The sequence below is a fragment of the Anser cygnoides genome, chromosome 1 (genome assembly GCF_040182565.1).
Source record: "Anser cygnoides isolate HZ-2024a breed goose chromosome 1, Taihu_goose_T2T_genome, whole genome shotgun sequence".
Taxonomy (NCBI): Eukaryota; Metazoa; Chordata; class Aves; order Anseriformes; family Anatidae; genus Anser; species Anser cygnoides.
Window position 1 is genome coordinate 190,480,277 of NC_089873.1, and position 26,881 is coordinate 190,507,157.

The 26,881-nt window shown below is 43.0% G+C and overlaps 2 protein-coding genes across 3 annotated transcripts in view; one reads left to right on the forward strand and one right to left on the reverse strand.

The window, feature by feature from the left end:
- Nucleotides 1-436: 436 nt before the first annotated feature.
- On the reverse strand, nt 437-18,250 carry LOC106041156 (uncharacterized). Its single transcript, XM_048072786.2, has 3 exons — nt 18,094-18,250; nt 9,975-10,049; nt 437-1,803 (listed from the first exon to the last, which is right to left on the reverse strand). The coding sequence occupies exons 1-3, from the start codon at nt 18,120-18,122 to the stop codon at nt 1,518-1,520; spliced, it is 390 nt and encodes a 129-aa protein (XP_047928743.1). The 5' UTR covers nt 18,123-18,250; the 3' UTR covers nt 437-1,517.
- Nucleotides 18,251-18,309: 59 nt separating this feature from the next.
- The window catches only part of LNX2 (ligand of numb-protein X 2), a 61,426-nt gene continuing 52,854 nt past the window's right edge, over nt 18,310-26,881 (forward strand). Inside the window, exons 1-2 of one of the 2 annotated variants that reach the window (XM_048072783.2) lie at nt 18,310-18,506; nt 19,281-19,425. The gene's annotated coding sequence lies outside the window, so the exon portion shown is untranslated. The remainder of the gene's footprint in view (nt 18,507-19,280; nt 19,426-26,881) is intronic. The other variant, XM_048072782.2, reaches the window with a different exon arrangement.

The window sequence follows — 26,881 nt, forward strand, 5'->3', positions numbered from 1 at the left end:
CCATTATAGTGCTATGGTTCCTGCAGGGAAATAGAGAAAAATAGCTATGCTCTTCAGTGGAAATGTGGAAGTATCCCCCTTCCTTGGATAATGAGCCTAGCAGCCACTGCTGCCCTCCACACCAGTTTAGCTACCTTCCTGTTAGGAGAGTAATTCTCAGCTGCTACATCAAAATTCAGTCACAGCAATCTCCACTTTGGTCTCCCCATCTCCTAGCTCACACGATCTTCCCACGAGAGACGACAGGTAGTATAGCAAGACGAGGTAGAGCTGTGCCTATAGGTGGCACTCTTGCCCTGACACAGCATTGAAGGACCACGAAGTGATACTCCTCCTTTCTGTCAGACGACAGAGGCCCGATTCAGATAAGAAACCCATTAAAAGTAAAAAAAAAAAAAAAAAAAAAAAAAAAAGGGCAAAAAAAAACCACCTTCAATGAACATTTCAGATTTTATTGTCAACACACGTAAAAACTGAAACTTATATCCAAAACAGTTACTTCTGAGAACACCGAAATACAAACCTTTTCACACAGAAGTTTGTTATTGTAACATAAACAGAAAAAAAAGACATAGAATATGCTGATGTGTATTATATGTGCTCAAAGTCACAAGTTTAAGAACTGTACCACTACAAAATCGTCACATAGGTTTGGGAAGTGAGCATTTGATTGTGTTTAAATATCTCCTCTGCATTTCTAGTATTACACATTTACTTGGAAACTTCATAGCAGTGGACAAAAACATCATAATTGTCTTCAAGGATTGTTTTGAAAGCACCATGACAACAGACTGTTCAAACTAGTTCCTTACAGAGGGAAGTCTAAACAGAGACAATTATTGCAGTTATGGCTTTTTAGGGGTAACGTTTAATGTTATCTATGACAAGATTGTGAATATACTACACGCAAAGTCGGTATTTCCTGGTAGCTCCTCCTGAAAAGTAAAACTAGCATTGCCCATTTAAAATTTGTTCTTTTTATGATAAAGAAACCAAACTCTTTCATGCTATACAAAATAGATGTGCTTAGCCACGCATTGACCAGTCTTCCCTTCTTCCAGATCCTGCAAAACTAAAATAACCCAAACAAGCAAAACTTCTTCATTGGTTAAGCAGCAAAAATAAGTTCTGCCAACTTTACACAATAAATAGACTTCTGCTTAAGTTAAATTTATTTCCAAAAGGGTGACATGACTAAACAAGTTGTATTGGACAGTGACGCACGTATCACGCTCCATTACCAAGACCCTAAGCTTAGTCAGAAGGGGAGTGAGGAAAGGAGCAACGGGAAGGGAATGTCTGTTCTCAGACAACTGAAAGATTTATGCTGCACTCTGCTTTTCTCTTAAAGGTCCCGAAGAAACGTTTTATAAAACTACCTCTAGCTACTTCTCACACAAGCAACTCGGTTCAAAAATCAATTCTGAACAGCATCTCTTTCTGGAAAAAAACTAACATCCCTGCAGTCCGACGTCTAATGACGTTCTTGGCTTGTAACAGCACATACTCATCTCTCCTCATCGTTTGCTAGATCGCTTTTCATACTTATCCTTTGTGTGCTGGTTCCTGTTTCGGTGCCTAGGAGGAGAGTAGCTGACTCTCCTTCTGGACTGAAAGCTGGGTGTGTATGGATGAATTCTGCGTTTCTTTGGTTTTTCTTCTTTCCTGCTTTTGTTTGGCTCCGGCTCCTTACTGACTTCCTTTTGCTCACGTTCTTGGTCTTGTTCTTTTTGAGATGGTAATGTGTTTTTGATGGTATTAATAAGAAATCTTTTATTTGCACCAGCAAGAGGACATTTCAACCTGTAAAGACATTTAAAAGTAATCAAAATAGGGGATAAAAACATCCTGAAACAAATGTGAGAGTTTAACTTCAACAATTTTAAGACAGTTTTGTGTTTTTGGCTTTCCTTGCATGCCACCTAGTGTAAACTCTCAGTACAGAAAGATATGCTCAAGGTTGTCTTCATTCTCCTTTTACCTTACTCTTTATAGGATAAAAATTATTTTACTTCAATGGAGTGAAAGTTCATGTGATTTTCACAAGGCTGTGTGCAGGGAGAAGCAGATAAGGCGAGACTCATGGTTAACTCACTCTGTGTAAGGTGATGACATATTTTAAGTTTGTCGGTGCTTAAGTTAGCTATTCAGGAATCAAATATTTAATAACACATTCTGAGTCATATGAGAATGGTTAACATGACCACAATCCTGACCATAATAGATTATTTAATGAACTAGGATACTCATAAAGTAAAGGATACACTTGCATGAAGAACCCAAACAACTGTAGTAATAAATCAAAGGAGGCATACCAATTTTAACCTATGTTTAGCAACCACCAAATCAAATGCTTTTTCTTTAATAGAAAGGATACTTGATTAAACTCCTCTTTGTTGTTTCTGACTTTTTCCTCTTGCAGCTTAATGCTTTTGCATGTAATTTATCAGCTTCTCTTAGTAAACAAGTACTCCGTGTTACATTTATCCTGTTGTTATCAGTTGTACTAGTTACTCCCAATTTATCATCTCTTAGAGAATGGAATGAAAATAACAGAAGTTTGAATACGTTCCTTCAGCAAGCAGAAATCATTCCAAAGACTTTGTTTATTGTGGGAGCTACTGTGAGTTTGCCTGCTAATATAGACCGGAGGGGTTACTCAAAAAAGCAGAGATGTTAGGAGAGCACAGTACCACGTACTGAATCAACGATGGATGATCTTAACACTGCAATGTTAGATCACCTATTCTACTGGAATATTTTGTGTCAGCAAAGAAGCTATACCCTGACCACTTAAAACCTTTGATAACTCTGAATAATCAGACTAAGCAGAAAAAGAAGAAAATAGCATACTTCATGATATTGAACTGTGCATGGAATTTACTTCAGATCTACTTATTAACCATTACTGATAATTGTTCTTGTTATAAATCCTCAAAGAAATTAGTCATTTTAGAAATATACACTAAGCAGACACACTGTTTTATTTCTGCTATGCATTTCTTGATATTTCTATAACATAATTACAGTTTGTAAACTTCCTGCATATAACTCTACACTGTTTTACTCAAACACAGGTTAAAAAAAAATCAAATTAAAAAATGTAGATGTTCTGTACAGATGTTTTTTGTAAACTAGGGAGGCAGTCATTATGCATTAGCTGTAATACTGAGTGAAAGTACACAGCTAACATTTGTCAGTAGAATGGGGTTTCCATTTCAAGCTACACCAGCTATGAACATGGCAATGAAAATGCCATGGCACGGGCTGCACTCGAGACAACACAAAACAGCCAACATTTAATTTCTCTGCATGTCTTATGCCAGCATTAAACTGTTGTACCTCAACACTTCCAACCAAGGAGCACAACTTTCCCTAGGATGGATCCAGGTACAAACTATTTTACATTCGTATTCTTCCTCTTGCTTTTTCTTAAAAGCTAATGTATTGATTAAGCACTTATATATATAGCACCAGAATGAGACAATCTGCCCTAAATAAATCCACCTTGCTGAAGTATTTATTTCTTTTTGGCACTACGAGCGCTGCCTGAGCTATACTGAGAATGAAAACTGATGAGAAATGCAGGGCTTCAGAGTCAGCTAAGAGATGTCATTAATTCACTATCACACAGCAATAAAAATGAGCCCCCGGGTTTTCAGGGAGCAGCAATAAGTCATGGCACTGAAGAGAAACGTCAGTCCTTGGTTTTATTGACTTCAGACTTCAGCTAAGCAAATTCTGCCTTTAAGTCTTAAATGGAAATGAGATGTATGGCACATACGCTACATTACACATGCACGCACACAAATCCATAATGTTTACACGTATATTTGGCATATCTGGAGCTGATTCAAAGATTCAAAGCGAACTGTATTATTAATTCATTTATGTCTTTTTCAGCATTTCCAATGGTGAGAAAAATGTAGGATACTTCTATAGCTCACTTCCCTGAAGACAAGCCTTTGGCTTGCTGTAGGTCTGATCCTGTGATGTTCAATTCAATGACAGCTCTGCCCTCAATGTGAATTCTGCAAAAAAAGCTCAGTCTATGCAAGGTGGATCACAATCTGCAAACCAGTGAGCAGTTCCACACAACAGAGTGCAAATGCTTTGTTTGTTTTCAGAAGACATGTTAGAAGAGCACTAAGGTTTCAAACTCAAGTGTGCCTGAAGCAGAACTGCAGGCATGACCAAAGAAAGCAGCCTACCTGCAACTCTACAACAATCCAGTTTACAAAACTGACTCCAGTTTTGTAGCAATGTTTTCATTCAGTGTAATAGTTCACTTTGTTTTGCATGTTCGGACAAACTAAAAAGCTATTTTTCCATGTAGAAACCCATCCTCCTCCAAACACAGGTCCCCTCCGCCCCAAAGTTTCTCTGCTGTCTAATGATGAAATGGCAACTCTCCAATTTGAGCGAGGAAAATAAATAGAAACCATTCTTGCATACACAAATCAACACTTAAACCCACTTGTGTTGCACAGAAGTGGACTTAAAATGTCAACCGTCTTACTCTCCAGCAATGCCTGCCGTCAGGTTTGGCACTGTATTTCAGCACAGAAGCGTACATTAAGGCTTTTTATCGGAAGAACTCACTGACATTGCTAAGACGCTGGAGTACAGAGCCACGAACCACAGTCTTTGAGCATGTCACACAGGGTTGGCACTGTCAGCCTTGGCACACGGAGTGTATCAGATCTTTCCAGGAAACGGTTTATTATGCATGAACTTACAAGTACATTTCTAGCACTTCCGAACTGCCACGGAAAATAGGGTATTTAACAGAATAATGGCTGAAGGCACAAAAAGCAGCTAGAGGCTGTTTTGCCAACTGAGTTGCTAAAGCAAGTTGCATGGTTTGGGCAGCCAGATGCGGCTGGCAGGGCACTGCATGGAAACCTGTGCTCTGATCACTATGCTTTGCCATACTTGCTTTGCAATCTCTGTCTGTACCTCCTTCCTCCTGCTCTTTACATCCAAAGGAAAAAGATGAAGCGGAATCACACTGCAGCTTCTGCGTAGCGATGTAACATCCATGCAAAGATGAGACACAAGACAGCATATCGCAGCTCCCATGCTCTCAAGGCTTTCTGCCTCAACCTCCTTATTTCACATTCTGCAGTGCTTCTGACCAGCAGATTTGATACCGAACAGAAAACTATCTATAGTCATGAGAGCAATTTTAGGAGTGCTTTGAAAGAAATAGGACTAAGAGCAATTTAATGCTTCTAACACTCATCTGTTGTTTGCAACTTCGTCTGCTCTGACAACGCAGAGCTGAACAAACTGTCCTACAATGTGCTGTTTTCTATAGCTTATTTTGGGTAAGCTTTTAAAGTAAAGCAGAAAAGACTATGTTCAGTTCAGCCCTAGCTCACTTGCTACCAGGATCTCTGAAGACCAGACCTATACACCAGAAGAAAAAAACATGTAAGGACAGGGAAATCACTCACCAATTATCTTCACGGGCAAAGCAGACTCAGCATAAGGAAGATTTATTTAATTTATTACCAACTAATAATAGACCAGAGCCTTGAGAACTAAAAGCAAACTAAAACCACCTTCCCCCCTTCCACCTTCTGCTAACTCTCCCCCACAAGTGGTGCAGGGGAAGGGGTAACAGGGGCTGCGGTCAGTCCCCTGACGCTTTGTCTCTGCCGCTCCCTCACGGTCCCTCTCTGCCCCTGCTCCATGTGGGGTCCTTCCCAAGGGATGCCATCCTTCCCAAACTGAGCCCGCAGGGGCTGCCCACAGGCAGCAGCTCTTCAAGAACTGCTCCAAAATGGGTCCATAGGCAAGAGAGTCTTAGGACAAGACCTTCCTCTACCAGCATCTGCACCACATAGGTTGCAGCATCTACCCGTGCCAGCCACAGCAAGCTTGTAAGATAATGTAACAGTGGCAAAAACATTCCCAAACTAGAAAAAAAAAATACTACCAACACCGTTCTATATTTCAAGCCTGAATCTCTGTCTTGGAGACCATGGGCTGACGGATGACCACTCGGTACATGACTGTCAGCTCTGCGATAATTCTGTTTGCAATACAAGCTCAAACAGCAGCTGACTATCCATCTCACGCAACAGGACTGCAAAAAGCTAGGTATGGATGCTTGGGAAACTTCTTCAAGCCGTGCACTTGAACTATGGAGAATTAATCACTCTGGAAAGTAATGGAGCAGTGGCACGAATCTGAAAGCAGTCCCACAACAGTGTTCAGAGGCTTGCTGGAGAAGGTTTTGCTGCCATCAACACCCACCAGGAGACTCCACTCTTTGTAATGGCATATACGATATAGTTCCCTGTGAATGACACCTCCCCACATACTTCCCTTTATTAACCTGTCAAATACCACTGACTCCAGACGTATTTTGCAGCATCAACAGCTGCTGAAGAGCAACACAAACTGGAATCTGTGAAGTATGAGCAGTAGTAGCCTCTGCCTCTCCTCACCCAAAGAAAGATGTCAGAACAAATCATTTTTTCACAGGTCGAGTTACTTCCTCTACCCAGTGCCAATGCAGGAGTGATGGCCCTACAGTAGATGTTTCCAGGGTTTTTGCATCTCCCCTCTCCAGCACTCCTCTGACAAAGGGCTGAGGAAATCCCACAAGTCCTCATGAAACACACCTGTATGCATTTTGAGTTTGGCAAGCAATGGAGGCTTTCAGTTTTACCTGTTAAGACTGTGCTTTAGTCAAGTTGGTGATGATCTCTGGTGGCTTCTACCAGTTTATACTTTCCCAAATTTGGTCTCCTAATGTGTATTTTGATGAACCAACTTTTTTGCTCATTTCATTTGGTATCCACAAAGCTGGGAGCAGCAGCTACCTTCTTTTCAGTAGTTTACAGTTGCAAGGTTACATGTCAGTCCTGGATCTAATCTCTGAAGCCCTTCAGGATTTACTGTTTACTGTAACATCAGTTACATCTGATGGCATTTTGATAGAGTGCGACACTCAGCTGTGCATAGTTTCCTTCCAAGCATTCTACTGGTTATCTCATCGATATATGCAATGCAACACCTAATTGCTGGGCCAGTTCAGAAAGACCAAACAGCACAATTGAGCACCAAAAATATTTAATGAATTCCTTTAAAGGGCTGAGAGCAGTGGCAGCTTCTATCTGGTGTGCTGTCCCTGTGCTTGCAAAACTGGATATCAAAGTCTTATTTGGAGTTTGCCTATCGTGGGCTTTATACCTCCCCTGTGATGACATATCTACCAGCTGTACACTAGCCTAAGCCAAAATCCATGGCAGCAGATTTGTGACAAATGGGATTACTACCATCGGTCTCTCTGTGGATAGACTCAGATAGGAAAACCTCCTGGAGAAGTATCATATACCAAAAAAAAGATCTATGGGTGCAGAATATCCTGAGCTGCTGACTGCTGGAAGCTGGGATTGCCTCAGTCTGACTGGCAGTCAGCTTCCCGTGCCTCCCACAGCTCCGAACCTCTGGGCAAGGGCTGGGGGAGCAAAGCCCCTCCCGCTGTGTGCGAAGAGCGGGACTGAACCACCTGATGGAACTGAACAGGTACAAGTCTATGGACTTCTGTAAGGCCTTTGACACAGTCTCACACGACATCCTGATCCCTAAAGTGGAGAGAGATGGATTTGAAGGGCGGACCATAAAGAATTGGCTGTACAGCCACGCCCAGAGAGGGGTGGTCAATGGCTCTATGCCCAGGTGGAGGCCGGTGACGAGTGGTGTCCCTCAGGGTCTGTCCTGGGACCAGTGCTGTTTAATATCTTTATCTATGACGTAGACAGTGGGACTGACTGCACCCTCAGCAAGTTTACGCATGACACAAGCTGAGTGGTGCAGTTGATACACCAGAAGGAAGGGATGCCATCCAGAGCGACCTGGACAGGCTGGAGAAGTGGGACCATGTGAACCTAATGAGGTTCAGCAAGTCCAAGTGCAAGGTGCTGCAGCTGGGTCAGGACAATTCCAGACATGAGCACAGACTGGGTAAGAGCAGCCCTGCAGAAAAGGACTTGGGGGTTTTGCTGGACGAAAAGCTCGACACGAGCCAGCAGCGCATGCCTGCAGCCCAGAAGGCCAGCTGCATCCTGGGCTGCACCAACAGAGGGGTGGGCAGCGGGTGGAGGGAGGGGATTGTGCCCCTCTGCTCTGCCCTTGTGAGGCCCCACCTGGAGTGATGCGTCCACGGCTGGGGCCCCCAGCACCAGAAGGATGTGGGGCTGTTAGAGTGGGTCCAAAGGAGGGCCACGAAAATGATCAGAGGGCTGGAGCACCTCTCCTAGGAAGAGGGACCAAGAGAGCTGGAGATGTTCAGCCTGGAGAAAAGAAGGCTACAGGGAAACCTCATTGCAGCTTTTCAATACATATAGGGAGCTTATAAAAATGACGGAGTGACTTTTTACGCATACAGATTGTGATAGGACAAGGGAGAATGGTTTTAAACTAAAAGAGGGGAGATTTATATTAGATGTTAGGAGAAAATTCTTCATTATGCTGGTGGTAAGGCACTGGAATGGGTTGCCCAGAGAAGCTGTGGATGCCCCATCCCTGGAGGTGTTCAAGGCCAGGCTGGATGGGGCTTTGGGCAACCTGGTCTGGTGGGAGGTGTCCCCGCCCATGGCAGGGGGTTGGAACTAGACAGTCTTTCAGATCCCTTCCAATCCAAGCCATTCTATGATTCTGTGATTGTATCTTGAGTACGTAATGCTATTTTCTTGTACTCTTCTTACTCTACTTCCTAGGCACTAGCTATCGGCCACTGACAGAGACAGGGCTCAGCAAAGATGGATCCCACCTTTGAGCCAGTACAGCTATTACCATGTTCCTCTGCAGTCAAAAGAATCCTTACTTCATCAGTCTCAGTTCAGGATATCACCGTGCCAATCCCCATGTCAACAACATTCCTCTTCCTGAAGCTTTCTTGGCCATCTCTTCTGCTACATCTTTATCACCGCTCTGGCCTAACAACCTGGTGTTCTGAAGAACAGAGCAGCCTCGGCTATCCCCTCCTCTGACAGGTCTCAGGTGTTTGAAAACTGCTTGTTACCCCCATGCTGACCATCACAGACAGCTGAGTAGGACCACTGCTCCTGTGCAGACAGGGAATAAGAAATAGCTGGGCGCAGAAACCCATACATGCTCCTGGAAAGTATTCCAGACTGCACAAGTGGCAGAGAAGTTGCACAGGGACACCTGGGTATCTTCCATTAGAGATTTTTGGTTTCCACACCTGGAATTAACTTGCAAATGCTCAGTAACAGGATGCATACAACACTTCATGATGCTGATTATCTGCAGTGGTTTACCTGGCCATTTTGCAAGGCTTGCAGAGAAAAAGCATTCTGCATTCAGTACAGCTGTAAGCACTCCAGGAGATTAAACCAATTTAATTATTTTCACATAAAGGGTATAAATTGTATCCCTAGCAGAAATATTGGGTAAAATATACACAAAAAGACTCCTCAAGCCTTGTTCAGAAAATATAAGATTAACTTTTTAGAGCAAGACACCAGTTTAATCTCTTCAGAGCTACTAAAACAAACACAGCTGAGAAATCAGCTAAGAACTTCCTAAACAGCACAGGCTTATCTTGTAATACTGTTGGTGGAAGAAGCCAGACCTTATCTACAAATTAGTTTATCTGAATGAATTGGTGCACTACTTGTGTGAACATCCTTGGGTTTGGGATGCTTCTTATCAGTCATATACATTATTGTGAGATGAACGACTCTTCTCAGCATGTTTGTTCTCCAATTGCTTTGCCTTCAACACATTCGGTCAGGCAATTTTATGCAGGCAGAATTCTCTTCAAGTTCTTTCTTATCTGGAGTCAAATTTTTGCCCAGACACATTAATACCTGGATGAAGACAAATTATTTAAGCACAATGCAAATTAAAATTCAAAGACCTCTGTTACCCATTAAATGCAAAATTTATTTTGGCATTGGTCATAGTATTTATTTCCTCTTGGCACAACTTACCAACCCATAGCTCCCATTGTTTCAGCTCTGGTTCTCCCACGTTTTGCTTCTTTAAGTAACTCTTCCACAGCCTTCCTAAACATGAGAAGAGGAAAAAAGTTAGCACTTGAGGAAAACAAGAACTTGCCTCTTTATGCACTTACATAAATAAAGTGGAGAGCCCATTGCTTAATTCATTACAGGGAATAAAGAGGAAATGTTGCAAATACAATTGCAATACTAATTTTCATTGGAGAGTAGAAATAAAGCGTGCAAAACTGGTACACTACACCAAAAGCACAATCCCTGTGCTTTTGGGGAATGCTCTCCCTTGCTATCACTTAGGTTCTTCCTAAAGTCCTTCAACTACAGCAGATCTATTCTGAGCACAGTTCAACAACACTAGCAAACTACCAAGCAGTCAGTTAACAGAATTTCTACCACTGCACCTACCAGTAGTTAAACTGCACTAGCTTTGGTTTAACAGTCGAAGAAAGGAGCTCATCTCTGTGGTGATGAACCACTGTCATTCAAAATGACTACGTTACCAGGATCTTCTGGAAAAAACAGCCACACTCACATGAAAGTAATTAAATAACTATGCTCACTTAAAAAGTCAGAGTGTAAATTATGCAAATCGTAGATAATTCCTACAATGTTGGTCTTTCAGTTCTCTTTAGACATTAATTTCAATCTCAGGTAAAACTTTAATAACCGGTCTACAGTACGTGGTTGAAGTTAATGGGGAAACCAATAAGCAGATAATGGGAGCCATTTATTACATAAATTGAACGCGTAAGCTAACAATTAGGTTAGTTAACTGTAAGCAACTATACACATCAAGCAATAGGAATTGCAAGACAGAAAAGGGAAGCTCTGCACCTGGCTATAAACCCAGGACACGAAGCTCAGCACTAACAACACTGATGTGGGTAAGACTGAAGGCTCGAGGAATGGAAAGCAGAAGGTGATAGAGGGGGGCACGCATCGCTTTGCTCTCCCAGCTGTGATGTGCCACGACGGCTACTGGTGCTCAGGCTGTGCGAGCAGGACTGCCAGCATCTTCACGGTGCAAAAAGGTAACTGGCAACAGCTTTCAACTCAAGCTGAAGGAAGTCACGTCTCATTGTGTTATAGTATTATTAGCATAGCAGGATTTTATTGCTTTGCCACAAGATTCCAAAAAAAAACAACAAAAAAACAACAACTGAGTATTGATTTTGGTGTTAAGCGAAAACTGAGCCTAGAGAAGTCAAGGCTCATCATTTAATAGAAGAAGCAGATCTAAGAAGAAAAGCAAGCAGTTTATATAGCAGGCCCATGCGAAGACCTAAGGAGATAGTGCTGGGCTCTAAACAACCAACAGTCATTTATTACCATTTAGGTCACTATGTCTGCACAGAAAACACCGGGGTCTTGGCTTTAATTGCATACACTACACGCGCATAACAGGGAATGCACATAAACAGTACAGAATCTCCTTCAGTAGCTAATGAGAGAACTTTATGCTGTTACACAGCAGCTTACATCTGTCAGTCAAGATCCAACCCTCTTCAGTTTATGGTCTTAACACGAGAACATATTATGTGTATATATTCCTTGGTTTCAAGAGGAAACCATTCCAGCCAGAAAAAGTGAAGTCTATGCCAGGCAGATATGCAAATACTCACAGATTGTAACTTCTTTGATAGTTTGCATTTGAAGGGCTCTGCAAGAAGAAAGCGTCCACAGAAACAACAGAAGAGAAATGCACTAAGACTTGTATTATTATTTCTACATTCTCTAATCTAATGGCACATTGGTTTAAGGTTCCTCAAAGAAGTGTCTCTGAGGTTATTAGTATGATCTCAGTAGCAGCTGTGCTTGGGATACTTCAGTTCCTTTTTTAAGCATTCATCCCAACGCCAGGACATTTTACATCTCCAGTCATCCACAAAAATTGAGCATCTGCACAGGTAAGCTGTCATTTGTTAGAGTTACCTGCATCTAGATGCTAAGCACTGCTTTATCAACCTAGCCAGGTACTGCTGCCTCCCCAGACAGTGGGATATGTGGCACAGCAATTCCCCAACACCCCAAGAAGCGTCAGAAACACAGGCTCTGTCACCGGAACGTGGGAGATGTTACGTCCACAGGTCTTGGAGAAATCGGGACAATGCTTATTTTACTGTCCAGACCCAGAATTCACAAAGTAGACCGGGTTGCTCAGGTAGCAGAGGGCACGGCAGGAACACGCAGCCTTTTGAAAACTTGCCCTGAGCCTTCAAACAGAAATACCAGACAAAAGGCAGGAAAGAGGAAAGAAATCCACCTTTTTCTATCGTGGTTACCAGACGTTCTGATTTGGCTATAAGAAATCTGTAAAGCAGTCAGATTAAAAGCCACTATATCTGTCACTATTTTATAATCAAACACATAAACCAAAGGATTTGAGTTATAAAACACCAGGAAAACATTTTAAACAGCTACAGTTCAGCTTTACGGGAACTATCAGAATAAATTAATATGGTGACATCAATTCTGTAACTTTATGGCTTATAATTCCTAAGTTATTTGAGACATTATTTTGCAAAGTTTATATCACAGATCAGGCTGACTTGGCATCCACCTTAGCAGCCTTGCAAGTCAAAATCCTCCTTTCTTATCAGCAGTTGTTTCCTGATAGTGGTCTTTTAACATTATTCCTAATCCCTGCATCTGTACAAAGCCCTCCTGACTTGCACAGACAAAGGGGAAGAACTGCTCAGATGATCTCTGAAACAACACATTTCCACTCACTGAACTTACGTTCGCTGCACAAGTCAGTCAAAATCTTAAAAGCTATGCAAACGGGGTCACATTTGCTTTTAAAGGCCTCCTGGGACTCAGCATTCCTTGCTGTCTTCATTTGTACAGCTCGGTTACAATTCAAACATTCCTGCAGCCGCCTGATTCAGTTCCAAGAAGAGCAACATAAGCAAAGGGAACACAACACACAACTTTCACATGAGAAAAACCCAAACGGAGGGAAAACAGGAATGAAAATTAAGGGCAGGGGCACATTTAAGAGCGCTGTCATCATTCTGGCATCTTTCATGGCAAGGATAGCAAGCACCACTTAAAACTGGCTGTGGCAATCCTTTCCGAGCAATCAGGCTTTGCTGAAAAACAAAATATAGTAGCGTGAAGATATGTGTATGTATTTTTTTTTTTTTATCTTCATGAGAATGGTCCAAGATTTATTTACTCTTCTGTGGGATGAGGTTTCTTCCTCCATATTCCAAGGTTACAGGCAAAAGTCTCACTTCGTAACCCTAACAACTCGCATCACAAGTGCATGTGCCTAAAGAATGGGAGAATATGTTAAAGGCTCCGATGTTGGGCAAAAATTGCATCTGTTTTCTCTTCTTCATTCAGGGATGGGACTCCATCATTTTTCTGAAAGAACAAATGCAGGATAGAGCCCAGACAAGAAAAAGTTTGAAAGGATTTTAACAAGAAATAGGACAGCCTGTGCTGAGCAGGCACAGGGCACGGCCAGACAAGCACGTCCCCACCAGCAGCCTGTTCACAGGTGCCCAGCCCTTTCCATCCCCTTACTCCTGTTTTCCCACTTTGGCTCCTCCCCAAATCACCTAAATCCATCCCTTTCCCTGCCTTTGGTCCCTCCCCTAAACATCCTGTAATAGGTGTTGTGCAATCTCTAAGTGCTCCTTCCCCTGCATCTCCTGGGGTGCCCCATACTCACAGCAGCAGCACCCTGAGGTCCCGGCGGTGTCTCAGCACTGAGTCACCTTGATGGGTGTGACAGCGGGATGCTGAGCCTCTCCTGGGGCACCCAGGGAGGGGCCCGGAGGTGCTGGCTATTCCTCCTAGTCCTTGCCCTGGGTTCCTGCCCACTGTGGTGCTCCCGAGCTCCTATAGGCCTGGAGAGATGTGTCCTTGGTGGGCTGATGGCCGCAGGGTGGACCTGGATCAGCACCCGATCGATCGTTATCTGGGCTCTCCCACCTGCCTTTGTCCCTCCGAGCTCCTCCGTGGGTGTGCCCAGGAGCTTTTAGCTCACACCTAACAAACCCTGCACCTCCACCCATGCCATCATCTCATTAAAGATCCCAGTGAGAACTGGGATGGCAATAGAGTTACTGGACTTGCTTCACAGCACGCAATCAGCTACCGACAAGCACACAACAACGAGCAGGAAGGCAGTATTTGTATTCGGCGCCTCCTGAAGTAAGAGAATGGACATTTTATCAAATGCCCCTCTGCCAAAGCTTGTCACTGCATTAACAACTGCTTGCAGCCCATTACTGCTCCACCTGAAAGGCCAAGCTGCTTGGCCACTGCCATTCCCCAAACCCCTGAGCACTGAAACCTACCTCCTGAGGCTCCAGGTCCTGACACCTAGCTGCCAGCCCACGAAAAATGAGCAGTTTACTTAAAAACCTATTTTCTCGACGCAGTTTTATGCTGACTTCTATAACTTTGACCACGCAATAGAAGCGGATGTTGGCGTGCTGATTACATCCAAATAATATCAAGACCTGCAATCAAACAAAGGTCTGAAGATACTGCCTTCTACAATAGAGGAGTGCAATTTATAATCAACTTCTAGGAACTAGTTTGTCCCATCTGTGCACACTTACTAGGAAATGTGATGAAAAGGGATGTCAGAAGAAAAGCTTAAGCCAGAATATTGCAAGCAAGAATAAAGAAGGAAGAATAAAGAAGGCACAGATATGCCACAAACTTTTAAATGTGTGTTCAAAGGAAAGGCACTCCATAGCAGGCACGTTAATGCTCACATCCTTTGTGGATCAAGAGTCTCACTTCTTCAATATTCTGGTTGCCAGCCCCAGAAGTGCTATTTCCAGGACATTTCTGCACTGATTTTCTCAGCAGCTTGAGCAGTGAGGTATCCTCACTCAGTTCAAACAACGGTTTTAGCTTGCAGACCACTTTTTGCCATCAAAATGGGAAAGAATGACAAACTCTATTATGACACCTAGATTTTAAAAACCAAGAGTAAGAATAGTGAGAGCTATCATTTAATTTCTCCAGGGGGTAAATCCTACTTGTTAAGAAGTGTAACTGAGACATCTGTGCTGCAAAATATTAGGTTATCAATTCTCAACAAAAGGTTTCTCGTTACAAGACCAAGTAGTAGCTTTCCTTGGAATTTAGTACAGTATCTCCTTAGGAAATACTTATTTCGAAGTAAATGATGCTCCAACCAAGCTTGGTAGGCAATTCTAATAAAGAGTGATATTTAAGGTTGTGAAATATCTATAGCTGATGAGATAAAACTGATTATGGCGGAATTTGGATACATGGTAAAACACAAGATTTCTCTGAGAATATAAAGGAGATGTGCTTGAAACACAAGACACCAAGCACAAAGACAATTTAGGAAGGGGAAAATAAAAAAGTGGGGATGTTTAGTAGAAATTACATAGGAAAACAAGTACAGGTACTTGCATGGGAAACAGTTCCTAGGAGATGATTTGTAACTCCCCCCCTCCTGGATCATGTATCTTACCAACACCATTAATTATATACTAAAAGAGTTTGCCCTAGAATTTTCTTAGAATAACTAGGTATTTCACACTTACATTCTAGATCTTCACTGACATACCAGCAAGTTTACGGGAAAAATGCCAGTTCATACTTCCAACGAAGGTTATTGGGAGAGATGGAAGAGAAGAAATAATTCAGTCACATGTAGCAAATAGGAATATTTTAGACACTTGTGATATTTCACAGTTTTTTTGGAATCATAGAATGGTTTGGGTTGGAAAGGACCTTGAAGACCATCTAATTCCACCCCCCTGCCATGGGCAGGGACACCTCCCACTAGGCCAAGTTGCCCAAAGCCCCATCCAACTTGGCCTTAGGTTATTTGCGTATTTAAATCCATAGCATGTAACAGTCTCACGGTAACTTCCAAGTTCGTATTCACCTTCAGCAGTGACTACCACCCCTATTAAAGTGAAGAAAGCATCAAACACAAGATTAAGCGTGAGTCAGATGCAATAACAGCAGGAAAACACGGCAGTAAGGACAGGATAGAGCAAGTAGGATGAAAAGACCTCTCCTTAGATGATCACAAAAAAAAGTAGGACAACTGGTTTCTCCTAGCAGATCAATGTTTGGAATGCTGAGACACAAAATTCACACACGAAAAAGCACCCACAAAAACAGTTACGCTTCCACCACTCCCCTCCATAAATTAAATAAGAAGTCCACATACAGACTACTGAAAATACTCCAAAGAAAAACATTTTGAAACAGTAAATCAAAGTTAACGCTGTGGCTACAGAACAGAATTGCCATTTTTTTTAGGCTAAAGCCATATTATAAAGGGCTGACAAATCATGAAACCTAGCTAGCACTGCTGTGATACTGACCTGAGAGTATGATCAACAGGTAGCAGCTGCTGGATATGAAACTAAGGAGTAACGTCTGCCAGCCACAGGATAAAGAAAGGTCTACTCCTGACTCTTGAAGACTGCATGGAGAAACATTTTAGAGCAAGAAGTACCCAAGCACGACATCTAAATGCATGTAGCATGAATTGAAGTCAGGGTGCTACTAGCAAAAAGGAGTCATGAATGCTGAGGGTATGAAAAAGGAACTATCTAATGATAGGCAGAACCAGGACAGAAAGTGATAGTCATAAGGTACGCTATACTGGTTATATGGCGAGCATGGAGCCACCTGAACTCTCACGACACAGTAGCACAGATTGAAGATATGGTACAGCTAAGCCCTACCGTGTGTCACTCCGTAAGTCAAAGTTTCATCCTCATATCCTACCACACTGCCAGGAAAAAGGAATAGCACGTCCTGAATCAGCTTGAAGCTATGTGGCAGGACAAAACTTCAAATCTGGTTCCTGGAAAGGAGAGCAGCAGCAGGGGACTCTGGAGCAGTCTGCTGTAACCCGTGGGCGAGCTGCTGTACCCCGGGGGGCTGGCTGTCTGAGCACCCAAATCCCCAGGATACCAACAGCAGCCAGGGGGAAGACAGCACAGAGGGAGGAGTGGCAAAGAGTCAATAGGCTGTGAATGAAAAAGGCTCAAGTTTGGAATGGCACTGACAAAAATAGCATCCGTGCATATATAGAAAGAAGCTTTAATAATTTAACTGATTATCGGAGAGCAGAAGTAGCTTACCAAGAATTAAAGGCCTCTTAGAAAGCTTTATGCTTTCTACCACCTCAGCGGTGCCACATTTATCCCATTTTAATATATGCACTAGATACAAGCAGAAACAAGTGATTTTGTCTAACCACCCTCAGATATGTTTTCTTAAAAGTTAGGGGACAGAACCATGAGAGCAGTTCTGAGAGCCCCTAGTTATCCCTTCGCTGCTACAGAAGCGCACTCCATCACAAACCAGCTAGCGCACACAAAAAACCCAGCCTGTACAACAGATAAAATAGAAATGTTAACCCCCAAACCTGCTAAATAAGCACCTGAAGTCTAATCCTAAAGCAAACCCAGCAAGGCCTGCTGCACCCGAATATTCAAGCAGCAACCCGCCTTTTGATCTCCATACGCATTTTGATCCCCACGGCGTTTATTTGGGGACACCGCATTCAGTACGGATCGCAAAACGAACCACGTTATCCCAGCAAGATCGAAATTTGTGAGAAGTTTAACTTTCCAGTTTACCAGATAACCCTAGGCCCTCATTTATAACCCATGAGCCACCCGATACTTTTCAACCTTATCCCTAAACGCTATCACCCCGAGCACGCGTATTTTTTAAATAAAGCGTTTTCCCTATCGCGCAGGAAGGTTTAGTTGTCCTAGGCTGCGTTTGCCTGGCTGAGGATTCAAAGTTTCGTCGCGCAGGTGAAAGTTCCCCCCACGGCGAGTCCGGAACCACAACAGAGGAGGAGGAGGAGGAGGAGGAAGATGAGGAGGAGGAAGACAGGAGCCCTCCTGCTCGGGGCCTCGCCCCGCGCTGTGTGCGGGGAAACCCAGCCACGGGCCCGGCTTCACCCCAGGCTCTCCGCCACCGCCGGGGACGAGGCCTCGGAGCCCGGCCCCGCTCCGCAGCGCCGTCCCGGGCCGCCCTGTCCCCGCCGGGCCCCGGGCTGAGGCGTGGCACCGCCGGGAGCCCGGCCGGCATCTCGGCGCAGGCCGCCCCTCACCTCTCCAGCTCCGGGTCCTCCTCCTCCATGGCGGGCGGCGCCGTGCCCCGCTGCGGCCCGGCGGCTGCTCTCAGGCGAAGGCGGGCGCCATGCCCCGGCCCAGCCCGGCTCGTCGGGGCGGAGCGGGGCGGAGGACGGCGCCGAGGACCCCGGCGGGGAGGAGCCGGGGCGGTGCGAGCCGGGGCCGCCGCCACTCCCCGCCGGGGGCCGCCGGCGGCTGCGGGAGGGCTGCCGCTCCTCCTCCGCCTGACCTCGCCGGAGGCTGCGGCGCCCCCCGCCGCCCCGGGAGGCACCGGGAAGGGGGTGAAGGCACCGAGCCGGCTCCCCTGAGCTCCGTCCGGGGCTCGTCCCCTGCCCTGCGGAGCGGGCACGGCCGCCCGGGGCAGCCCGGCGGGCAGGAGGAGCCGCCGCCGGTGAGTAACTTCGGTGCCCCGCCGGGCAGGGCCGGGCCTAGCCGGGGAGGCAACAAGTGCGGTGTTTTTTGGGGAGGGGGGATCCCAAAGCAGCTCGGGGACACCTGAGCTCGGCTCCTGTGGCAGCTTCAAGCAGGGGGGAGAGAGAGGGGAGGTGCAGCAGAGCCGAGCTCCGGGCTGGGGTTGGTGCGGTGCCGGGGGAGCTGGCAGCTCCTCCAGCCCGCTGGCTGCTGCCCTCCCTGCCCCGGCACCGGCTTTTTCCCATTTCTCGGCTTTTAGCTGCTGGAAACGTGGTCGGGGAGCTCAAAATCCGGCCTCCTGGCAACTTTAAGGCGGCGTGCTCGAAATGTGCTCGTGGTGTATTCGTATTCAGTCAACGACGCGAGGGAACAATTGCTGTGGTAATGCCAAACACGCCTGTCCCTTGTGACTTCTCTCACCGTGTTCCTAATGCACAGCATCGGCTGTTTACCTCTGCAGAAATCCACTATTAAGTACTTCTGAGCTTGGTTTAATTCCTTTTTTAATTACACGATAGCACGGGCTTGTTTTCCTCCCCGTCTGCAGAGTAAAAGTGTTTGTTACGGCTTAGCTTTGGGGTACGTCTGATGGTCTGTGGAAATAAATCCCAAATCACAAATGCGTTTGAGCTTTGGTTCAAAAGAGGAATCGTTCAGAGCTAGGCTCTCGTTAAATAAACAATTTGAATTACTGATTTTTTTTTTTTTATTCCTCTCCCCAATTCTTTTTGGCTTCACTGTGTTTTACTCTAAGCTGCAATCCAGCAGCAGATCAAGGAGGCTTAGGGGGAAACATCAGATGGTTCCAGTTAGTGGCCCCACCGCCTGGAAAATCGACATGCTACGACCATATGCTGCCACGGCTTTATTAAAACAAATTTCCTCCGAGTGGAAACAAGGTATATAAGCTCACTTTCTAGGGCCAGGAAACCTAATGGGGTCCTTCTTGCATTTACTCTCTTAGCATGATTGGTTTGTTGAGGGAGGAACCCTCTGTGTCCTGACAGTGCTGTACAGGATGATTAACCTCAAATTCAGGAAACTATGAGGAATGCTGTTGTGCCCAGTTAGGGTTTTGATGTTGTTTTCAAAGAAAAATGTACGAAATGTCATGGTTTTAAGTGCCTGAATTATTAAAACTCGAACCTCTGAATAAACACAAATAAAATGCATGATTTTAAATGAAGTTTTTCTATAATGAAATCCCACCTGTACTTATTGTTACTCACTAACTCTGGTTGCTGACTTCACAAGAGATAACCCATGGCCTTGGACTCTTGTCTACAATTGGCAAAACCAACTCAATTTCCCAAGACAGGACTTAAACCTTCCATGAAAAATAAATAAATAAAATTAAGCTGCAATTTAAGGATGAGCCTTTGCAAGAGGAATGCAAGCAGGTGACTGCGTGGAAAAGTTTAGCTCTCTCGAGGCAGTTGTTAGTTTAAAAAACACGCCTACTGAAGCAAGCTTTTGCGTGTTTGGCATCTGCTCTTGTGGAAGCCTTCATGACCTCAGTGAAACTTTCGTGTCATAAGGCTTTACCTGTGCTAAATGGCCTTTGAAACTCAACTTCAGTATATATTTATGGGCCTGAATCACTAAAAACCAGCAGAAGTTTGTTAACTTCTAGTTAAAACTGTCTGCTTGAAAATACTGTGAAATATCCCACCCTTTTTACTCCCATTTTTTCTATACTCTTAAAAAATGTCTTAATATAGTCGAAAGCATCTGTGAAAGAGAGGCAAAACCAACAATATTGCTTTAGAAGGGAAATGTGTAAGCATATGATGTGTATTAGACATCAGTTTAATATAAATTAATGTCATAAATCAGCAAGATGCTGCTTGTTTAAAGAGCTATGAGATATTAAGGGCCATAACTAGTAAGAAAACAGCATTCATGCAGTGATAAAATGCTCCCTGGTGTAAAAGGCACCAGAGGAAACTGATTACAGATTAGATGTAGTCAGTGGCTTGTCTCTGATATTTGAAAATCCGTAGTTTGTTTGGTTTGCAGAATCGATTTAACATGACATCATTGAATCGTGTGCTTCTTAATTGCTTTATTGGGTCAATGGAGTTTGTTTAGGAACTGTGGAGCATTTTGAAGATGAAAATGATTTTAAATATCATTAAGGATGTAACTGTTATGACACAATGTCCACGGAGCAGTAAAAATAATGACATTGCGGTGTGTGCTTCTTATGGCCCCAGTCCTACAGATCTGTCACTTACATATGTTTAATTGTAAACATCCAAGTATTTCTCCTGGAATTAGTGGGCCTGTTCTTAGGCTTAACGTTAAGCCTGCATGTAAATGGTCTCAGGGTCAGGATTCGTATTGGCAAAGTTCATGGGCTAAGCCTGTCGTGTGTTTTCATCCTGACTATGCTGTCTTTTGCGTGAGATGATACAGGTGATGACTTCTGGTTTGGACTGAGGGTTGCTTCATCTCCGTGTGCACACCAGGATGCTGCCTCCATCCTTGCAGCAGGCTTTGCAGTGCTGCAGGCATCTCATTCATTCATCAAGTATTCCTGGTGGTACAGACCTACCTAGATACTAGTCCTTTCCATTTTCTTAGCTGTTTATTTCAATTACTGAGAGTTTTACAAATAACTTGGGACGGTTTCCTTTTTGAAATTTGATAAAGGCTGATAAAGGGGGGTCCCTAGTTGAGTCTCTCACAATTAGTTGTGCATTATATGGTGAAAAAAAAAACCTTGTCTAAGTATTCAGATTGCTATAAAATCAGATAACCTATGAAAATGGAAGATTTTAAATTACATTTTGCATTTCTGTGATTTTTCCACCCAGTTAGTAGAATGTATTTTTATTTAAAAAATGGAACTTTGCAGTAACTTAGGTCAGTATTTGCAGTCTCCTTTTTGATTTAAAGCAAACAAGTTGTGATATTGCTCTGGATCTCTGGCATTTTGTTAAGAATGTCTCGAATTTTCTTGCTGTCATTACAGCAGAGCAGATCAAAGCAGTCAATAAAGTAATTGTGAGGTTATAACAGTGTCAACTCAATGTTATTTTCTAAGTTAATTTCTGCCTGTCAGTCTGTAGAAGGGTAGAGCTGGTTTACTTTAGGTTGGAGTGGCAGATGTTGGGTTTGCCAGGCTGTTCTACAGAGGAAGACGTGGTTTTATATTTCCTTGCAGAGATTTGCTAATGCTTAACTACAGTTTGATGGAGTGTGCAGAATTGTTATGAAGAACAGTTGTTTGCGGAGCAAAATTCAGCCTGACTGAGGAATATATCCAATATACGAAGAGATCCCGTTTTAAAATGTTGTAAACAACAGCAGTCGGTAGTTTTAGATCATGAAAAGGATGGAAATAGACTTATTTATCTTGTTCCTACTGCTGAGCTGCCTGGAATAGAGCACAGCTGACAGTGGTGTGCATTAAAGGAGCACACATCAGGGCAAAGGAACAGTAGCTGTAGAGGGGAAAGCAGGGCTTTTGGGTCAGGTTGACTGGGGGAGCGTAGTGCTGAGCAATATTTGCCAGCGCACGGGGGGAAATGAGTGGCCAGCTACCTGCTTCTGCATTGGGGAATTATTTACCGGGGGGGGTAGCAATTTCAAAGTGTGCTCTCCCCATCCCAGCCCCCTGAGATAACATTGCAATTCTGCATTTTTGTGACTGTCTCCTAAGAGCTTCCTCAAGCCCGGTGGAACCTGTCAGGATGTTGGTATTACACATCCCTGTGGGCTGGCTGGTTGGAGAATCATCAGGAAGGAGCACGGTTCATCATTACTGACTGCAGGAGTGTTTGTGCCAGCGTTCGTACACGTCAACGCTTTTATTGACCCTTTCAGTTGTACTCATCCCACAGATTTTCTTCCTTTGCATGCAATTTTTGCTTGAGCCCAAGGCATCCTCAACAGATCACCCTCTGCTAATGCAGTATTATTTTCAAAAATTTTACCCTGAAAGGCCAAATAATATTAGAGGGTTTAAAATTCTTACCTTCCTGTGGCTTTCTTTGTTCTCCAGATTGGGTGTTAATCCTCATTTCTGAATTCATACACAGAAAAAAAGACCGCTGGGGCAGCAGCAGTATCTGATGTAGCAGAAGAACTGTAAATTCAGGCAGAGCTAACAGATGGAGGTTAAAAATGTCGCTGAGTTGTACTCCAAAACCAGTCTATGGAAAGTTCTTTTCAGTGGCTGTTGTATTGTGTTTGGATAAGTTGGCATGTTCTGCCACAGGAATTTTGTGTTTGTTCTGAAAGGGCCAGTGCATGGTGGGTTTTTTTTGGATACACGAGCAACATTTCAGAACCTAGCCGTGCCATGATTTTTCTGCCTATCAAGTTTTGGCTGGCATTCCTGATCAAAGTCTTCATTTAAAAATAAAAATAAAAAAAATGTTGGCTGGTATCACTGAGCCTTCTTGAGTCAATGCGTTTTATTTTATTGTAATGTGAATGTGCATTTGTCTGTGTACCTTGTTTTAGTCCCAGATGAAATGAGGTGTGTCAGCAAATGTTCCCTATGACTGTACAACAGACCTATACTGGGGTTTTCTGCTGGTATAGCGATGTCATCGAAATCATTCCCCTAATTGACATTGCTACCTGCTACACCAGCAAAAACAAAGCAAAGCCAAGAAACCCCACAAGTCCCCCAAGCTCTTAAGCTAACCGCATCTCGATTTCAACACAGTTAGGTCTTCACTGCCTTCAGGAACAGCCTGAACAACGGAGCAACACATTCAAAGCCCATCTTCTGCCTGTTTTTACCTGGTGTGCCAGGCAGTGACTTGCTCACCCAAGGAGGAGATGTGAAGAGTAGCAGCAAAAGCCACAGTACGTGGTGTAGCACCTCTGCCAGGCACAGCAAGTCAGTAAGTGCAGGGAGGGCACTGGGGAGGCTCCTACCCGTAGGAGCCTCATGGACTGCGATAAGTCAGATCCCTAAATAAGGATGATGTTAAGCTGCTTCTATACATTTGGAGACTCAATGTTTTAGAAAAAAAGTTAACACCTATTGCAACCTCATGCAGGGGATGCCATGTTTTTACTTATTTTTACCTTCATAGGGTATGGGGCTGCCCCTGTTGTTAACTGAAATAACTTTTAAGAAATTTGACTTCTTAATAAAGTCAAGCTTCTTCTAGAACAGGTTGATTAGGATTGCCTTCTGTGCAGGCTCTTTTTCCTGTCTTTACTTCTTGTTTGTTCACGAGGGGTTTTCTCAGCCTTTTATTGTTACTGACAGCAGCTAATGAAGCTCATCTGCAGTGGAGATCTTGAGAAATTAGTAAAACAGTTCTGTATTTGTGCTAGATCTTCCATTTATATTAAAAATTATAGAATAAACGTCCATACCAGCACTGTTTTTACAAGTAGTCCATTACTAATCTGTCACTGCTTCTTCTAATTAAGATTGAAGCTTTGAAAATCACAGGGCTTCCTGCCATATAGGAAAGGAGTATGAAATGCTATTTGTGCAGTATTGAATGCCTTCAGAATTTCGGTTTGCTTCTTAACTATTCTGATGTTTTGTGAGTGCTGAAAGTAAAGCTGATCTCATCTAGGTTATAGGGGGCTAAAAAATGCAGATAAGTTTGTGTACTTGTGGGCCTGTCAAGCATTTTATCTGAATGCCTTACAAAGATGAGTATGTTGGATCTTCACTTGCACACTACAAAGCTGCATAAGAATTCAGTGACAACCAACCAAATGCGTTTCTTTTCTGAATCACTTTGTTAAAAAAAAAAAAAAAAAGGTATCATTCTACTTCGTCTGCCACATAACCGCTGTGCAGTGCCTATTATCTGCTGGATGGCTCAGCACGTCTGTGCAGTGCTGATACTTTTATGTCCTACAGCTTGTGATATGCGTCTGTGGCTGGAAGTGAGACGAGCTGAATTAGGCTTCACCGTGTGTACGGCAGCAAGCTGTCTTGGTGTATTTTTACAGTGTGGGCATGATTCTGTATAAATAATACTTGCATTTTTAGCTGTGGGGAGGTTTTTTCCCCTCTGAAACCCATTGTGACTGATAGCTGCTGACTTATCTATTGACTGTGGCTCTCCTGCTTTCTGCAGGGAAAATAACTTCCCAGTGAAGCAAAAGTGAAGGTGAATCAGTAGTTGTAAAAAGGAGAATCAGCAGCACAGCTTGTCTGTGCTCTTGACCTGAGCTGTCTTTGCCTTGTAAGCAGAAAAAGAGAATCTATGGGAAAATTAACACTAAAGTGAGTGGTAATGCAGAATTTTGGATTACTGGACTGTGAAATGAAACTGTTACAGTTCTTTCTTCAGTAAGGGATGTGTGCCGTGCTAATGCAGAAATGCCACAGAAGTGTAATACTTTCCTAAATAATATTTTGAAAAGTTTGGAAAGCTGTGAAGCCAGGAAATGTTCATCACTAAGAGTCGTGACATTATGAAGTGCCGGGTAGTTGATAAAGAACTTTTGGAAACAGCTTGACATGTTATTTCCTATAAATTATTACAACAATACAGATCTCGCAACAGCTATCATTTGTCTTTAAGTAACAATCTCGAGTTTAGCAAAGGCAACTCATTTCACAGAGCTCCAGTGCTGTTAGGATGCAGTAACGTCAACATCATGCTGTGATATCTGGCCTCAAAGGGTCAGAGAGGAAAGATTTCTGTTTTAGCTACGATACTGACTCTGGTAAGGATAAAAGATGTTTTATTCTAATAGGTGAGGCAATGCATACCTGAAAACCTGCTAAATTTTAAGGTTAAATTAAAATAGAGGAGCTAAGAGACTTCAGTACAATGCAGTAGTGTTAGGAATAGCTGCCATCCTGTATATGCCTATCCCACATACTCTATTTTTTAGATGGTGCATCACATGCTGAATACTGCTCAGTCATCCCTACAACTTGATTGTACAATTTAATCTGCAGCTGTGACTTCATGGGGTCCTTTGTGGGCATGAGAGTCCTTCTGCCTGGTTCTGCTTACAGGGGAGTAACTGAATTCAGCACAGTTAGGATGATGTGATTAGAGCAAGGCACCCATTATGGGATTTCTTTTCTGGGGCTGAATTGCTGCTGGTACAAATCTTGTTAGCATTCTACTTCTAACTTTATATATGGTAAGTTTCTACATATAAACAAATTTCTATCTATAAATAAAACAAAGTCTAAAAAAGCAAAAAAAAAGTACTTAATCTTTTCAACTTTTTTGCTCTTTTATTTCTTTTCAGATCTTGACTAAGAAGTCTTTCTAAACTTATTTCTAGCAAAATACACTTTATAGAAATCTGATCTAAAATTTTTTGTTTGTTTTGTTTTTACCACTTTAACTGCTGTTCACTCTAGCTTTGCTTTTACTTGTTAGTTGTAGAGTAAATTTATTCTTCTGGTGCTATCAGCAGTTACAGTGGTGAGGAGCTTGAATGATGTGGTGTTTAGACAGAAAATCTGTATAAATGCTATCAACATTGATTGTAGAAAATGTCATGAACAATGTCTGGGTTTTACTGGGGGGGATTTTCACATAAATTGCCACAACAAAAATTTGGAAAACAGTAAATTAGTGATGGAAAAGTAATAAACTTTTGTAAGGTAACACATGAGTTATTGTCCTAATTTTCCAGCTGATGCATAGGTGCACATAAAAGGACAGACATCAGCTTGCTTTTGTTATCATCATGTAATATATTTTGGTGTAATCCAGAAATTCTTTTTTTCTTTTTTTTTTTTAAGGATAAAGTTACTTAGTTGTCTGACTTAAAATAAGCCTGCCTCTCACATTTGAAATAAAATGGAAGCAAACAAAAACAAAAGTGGAATAACAAATTATTTTGTCAAGAGCAGTGAGTACCAGTCACATTCAGATGTTAAAACTGTACTTAAATGTGTTTAAATATTTATTTATAAAATTGTATTTAAGTACATTGATAAAACTCTTCAGTGGAAAAATGCTCTGCCTTAAACATGAATTGGAGAGGATTAGGATTTAATAAAGTGAATTACTGTTTCTGTTTGAGAGGAAAAATGTTTTTCCCCAAGGTTTTGATTTTTAAAACTACCGGCTTTCTTCCCAGATGTTCTAGAATATATCACGTATTGTTGTAAAACAACTCTAATCTTTAATACGATTATCTGTAAACTTCCTTTGTTTACTGAGGGATTTTTCAGATTATCAAATCATTCTGTATACAAATCCTACTTTTCTTGGTGCATACTTTTAAGTCTACGCTGCATTCTCTAGGCAGCACCCCAAATGCAGCTTCCTAACGTAAATTAATGATGATTATTGTCCTCACATTGGGAAGTGAAATCGAGTCTCCTGTCTCAATTCATGGTTCACTTCCAACATAGGGTAATGAGAGCAGGTGCACTAAGGCACCAGA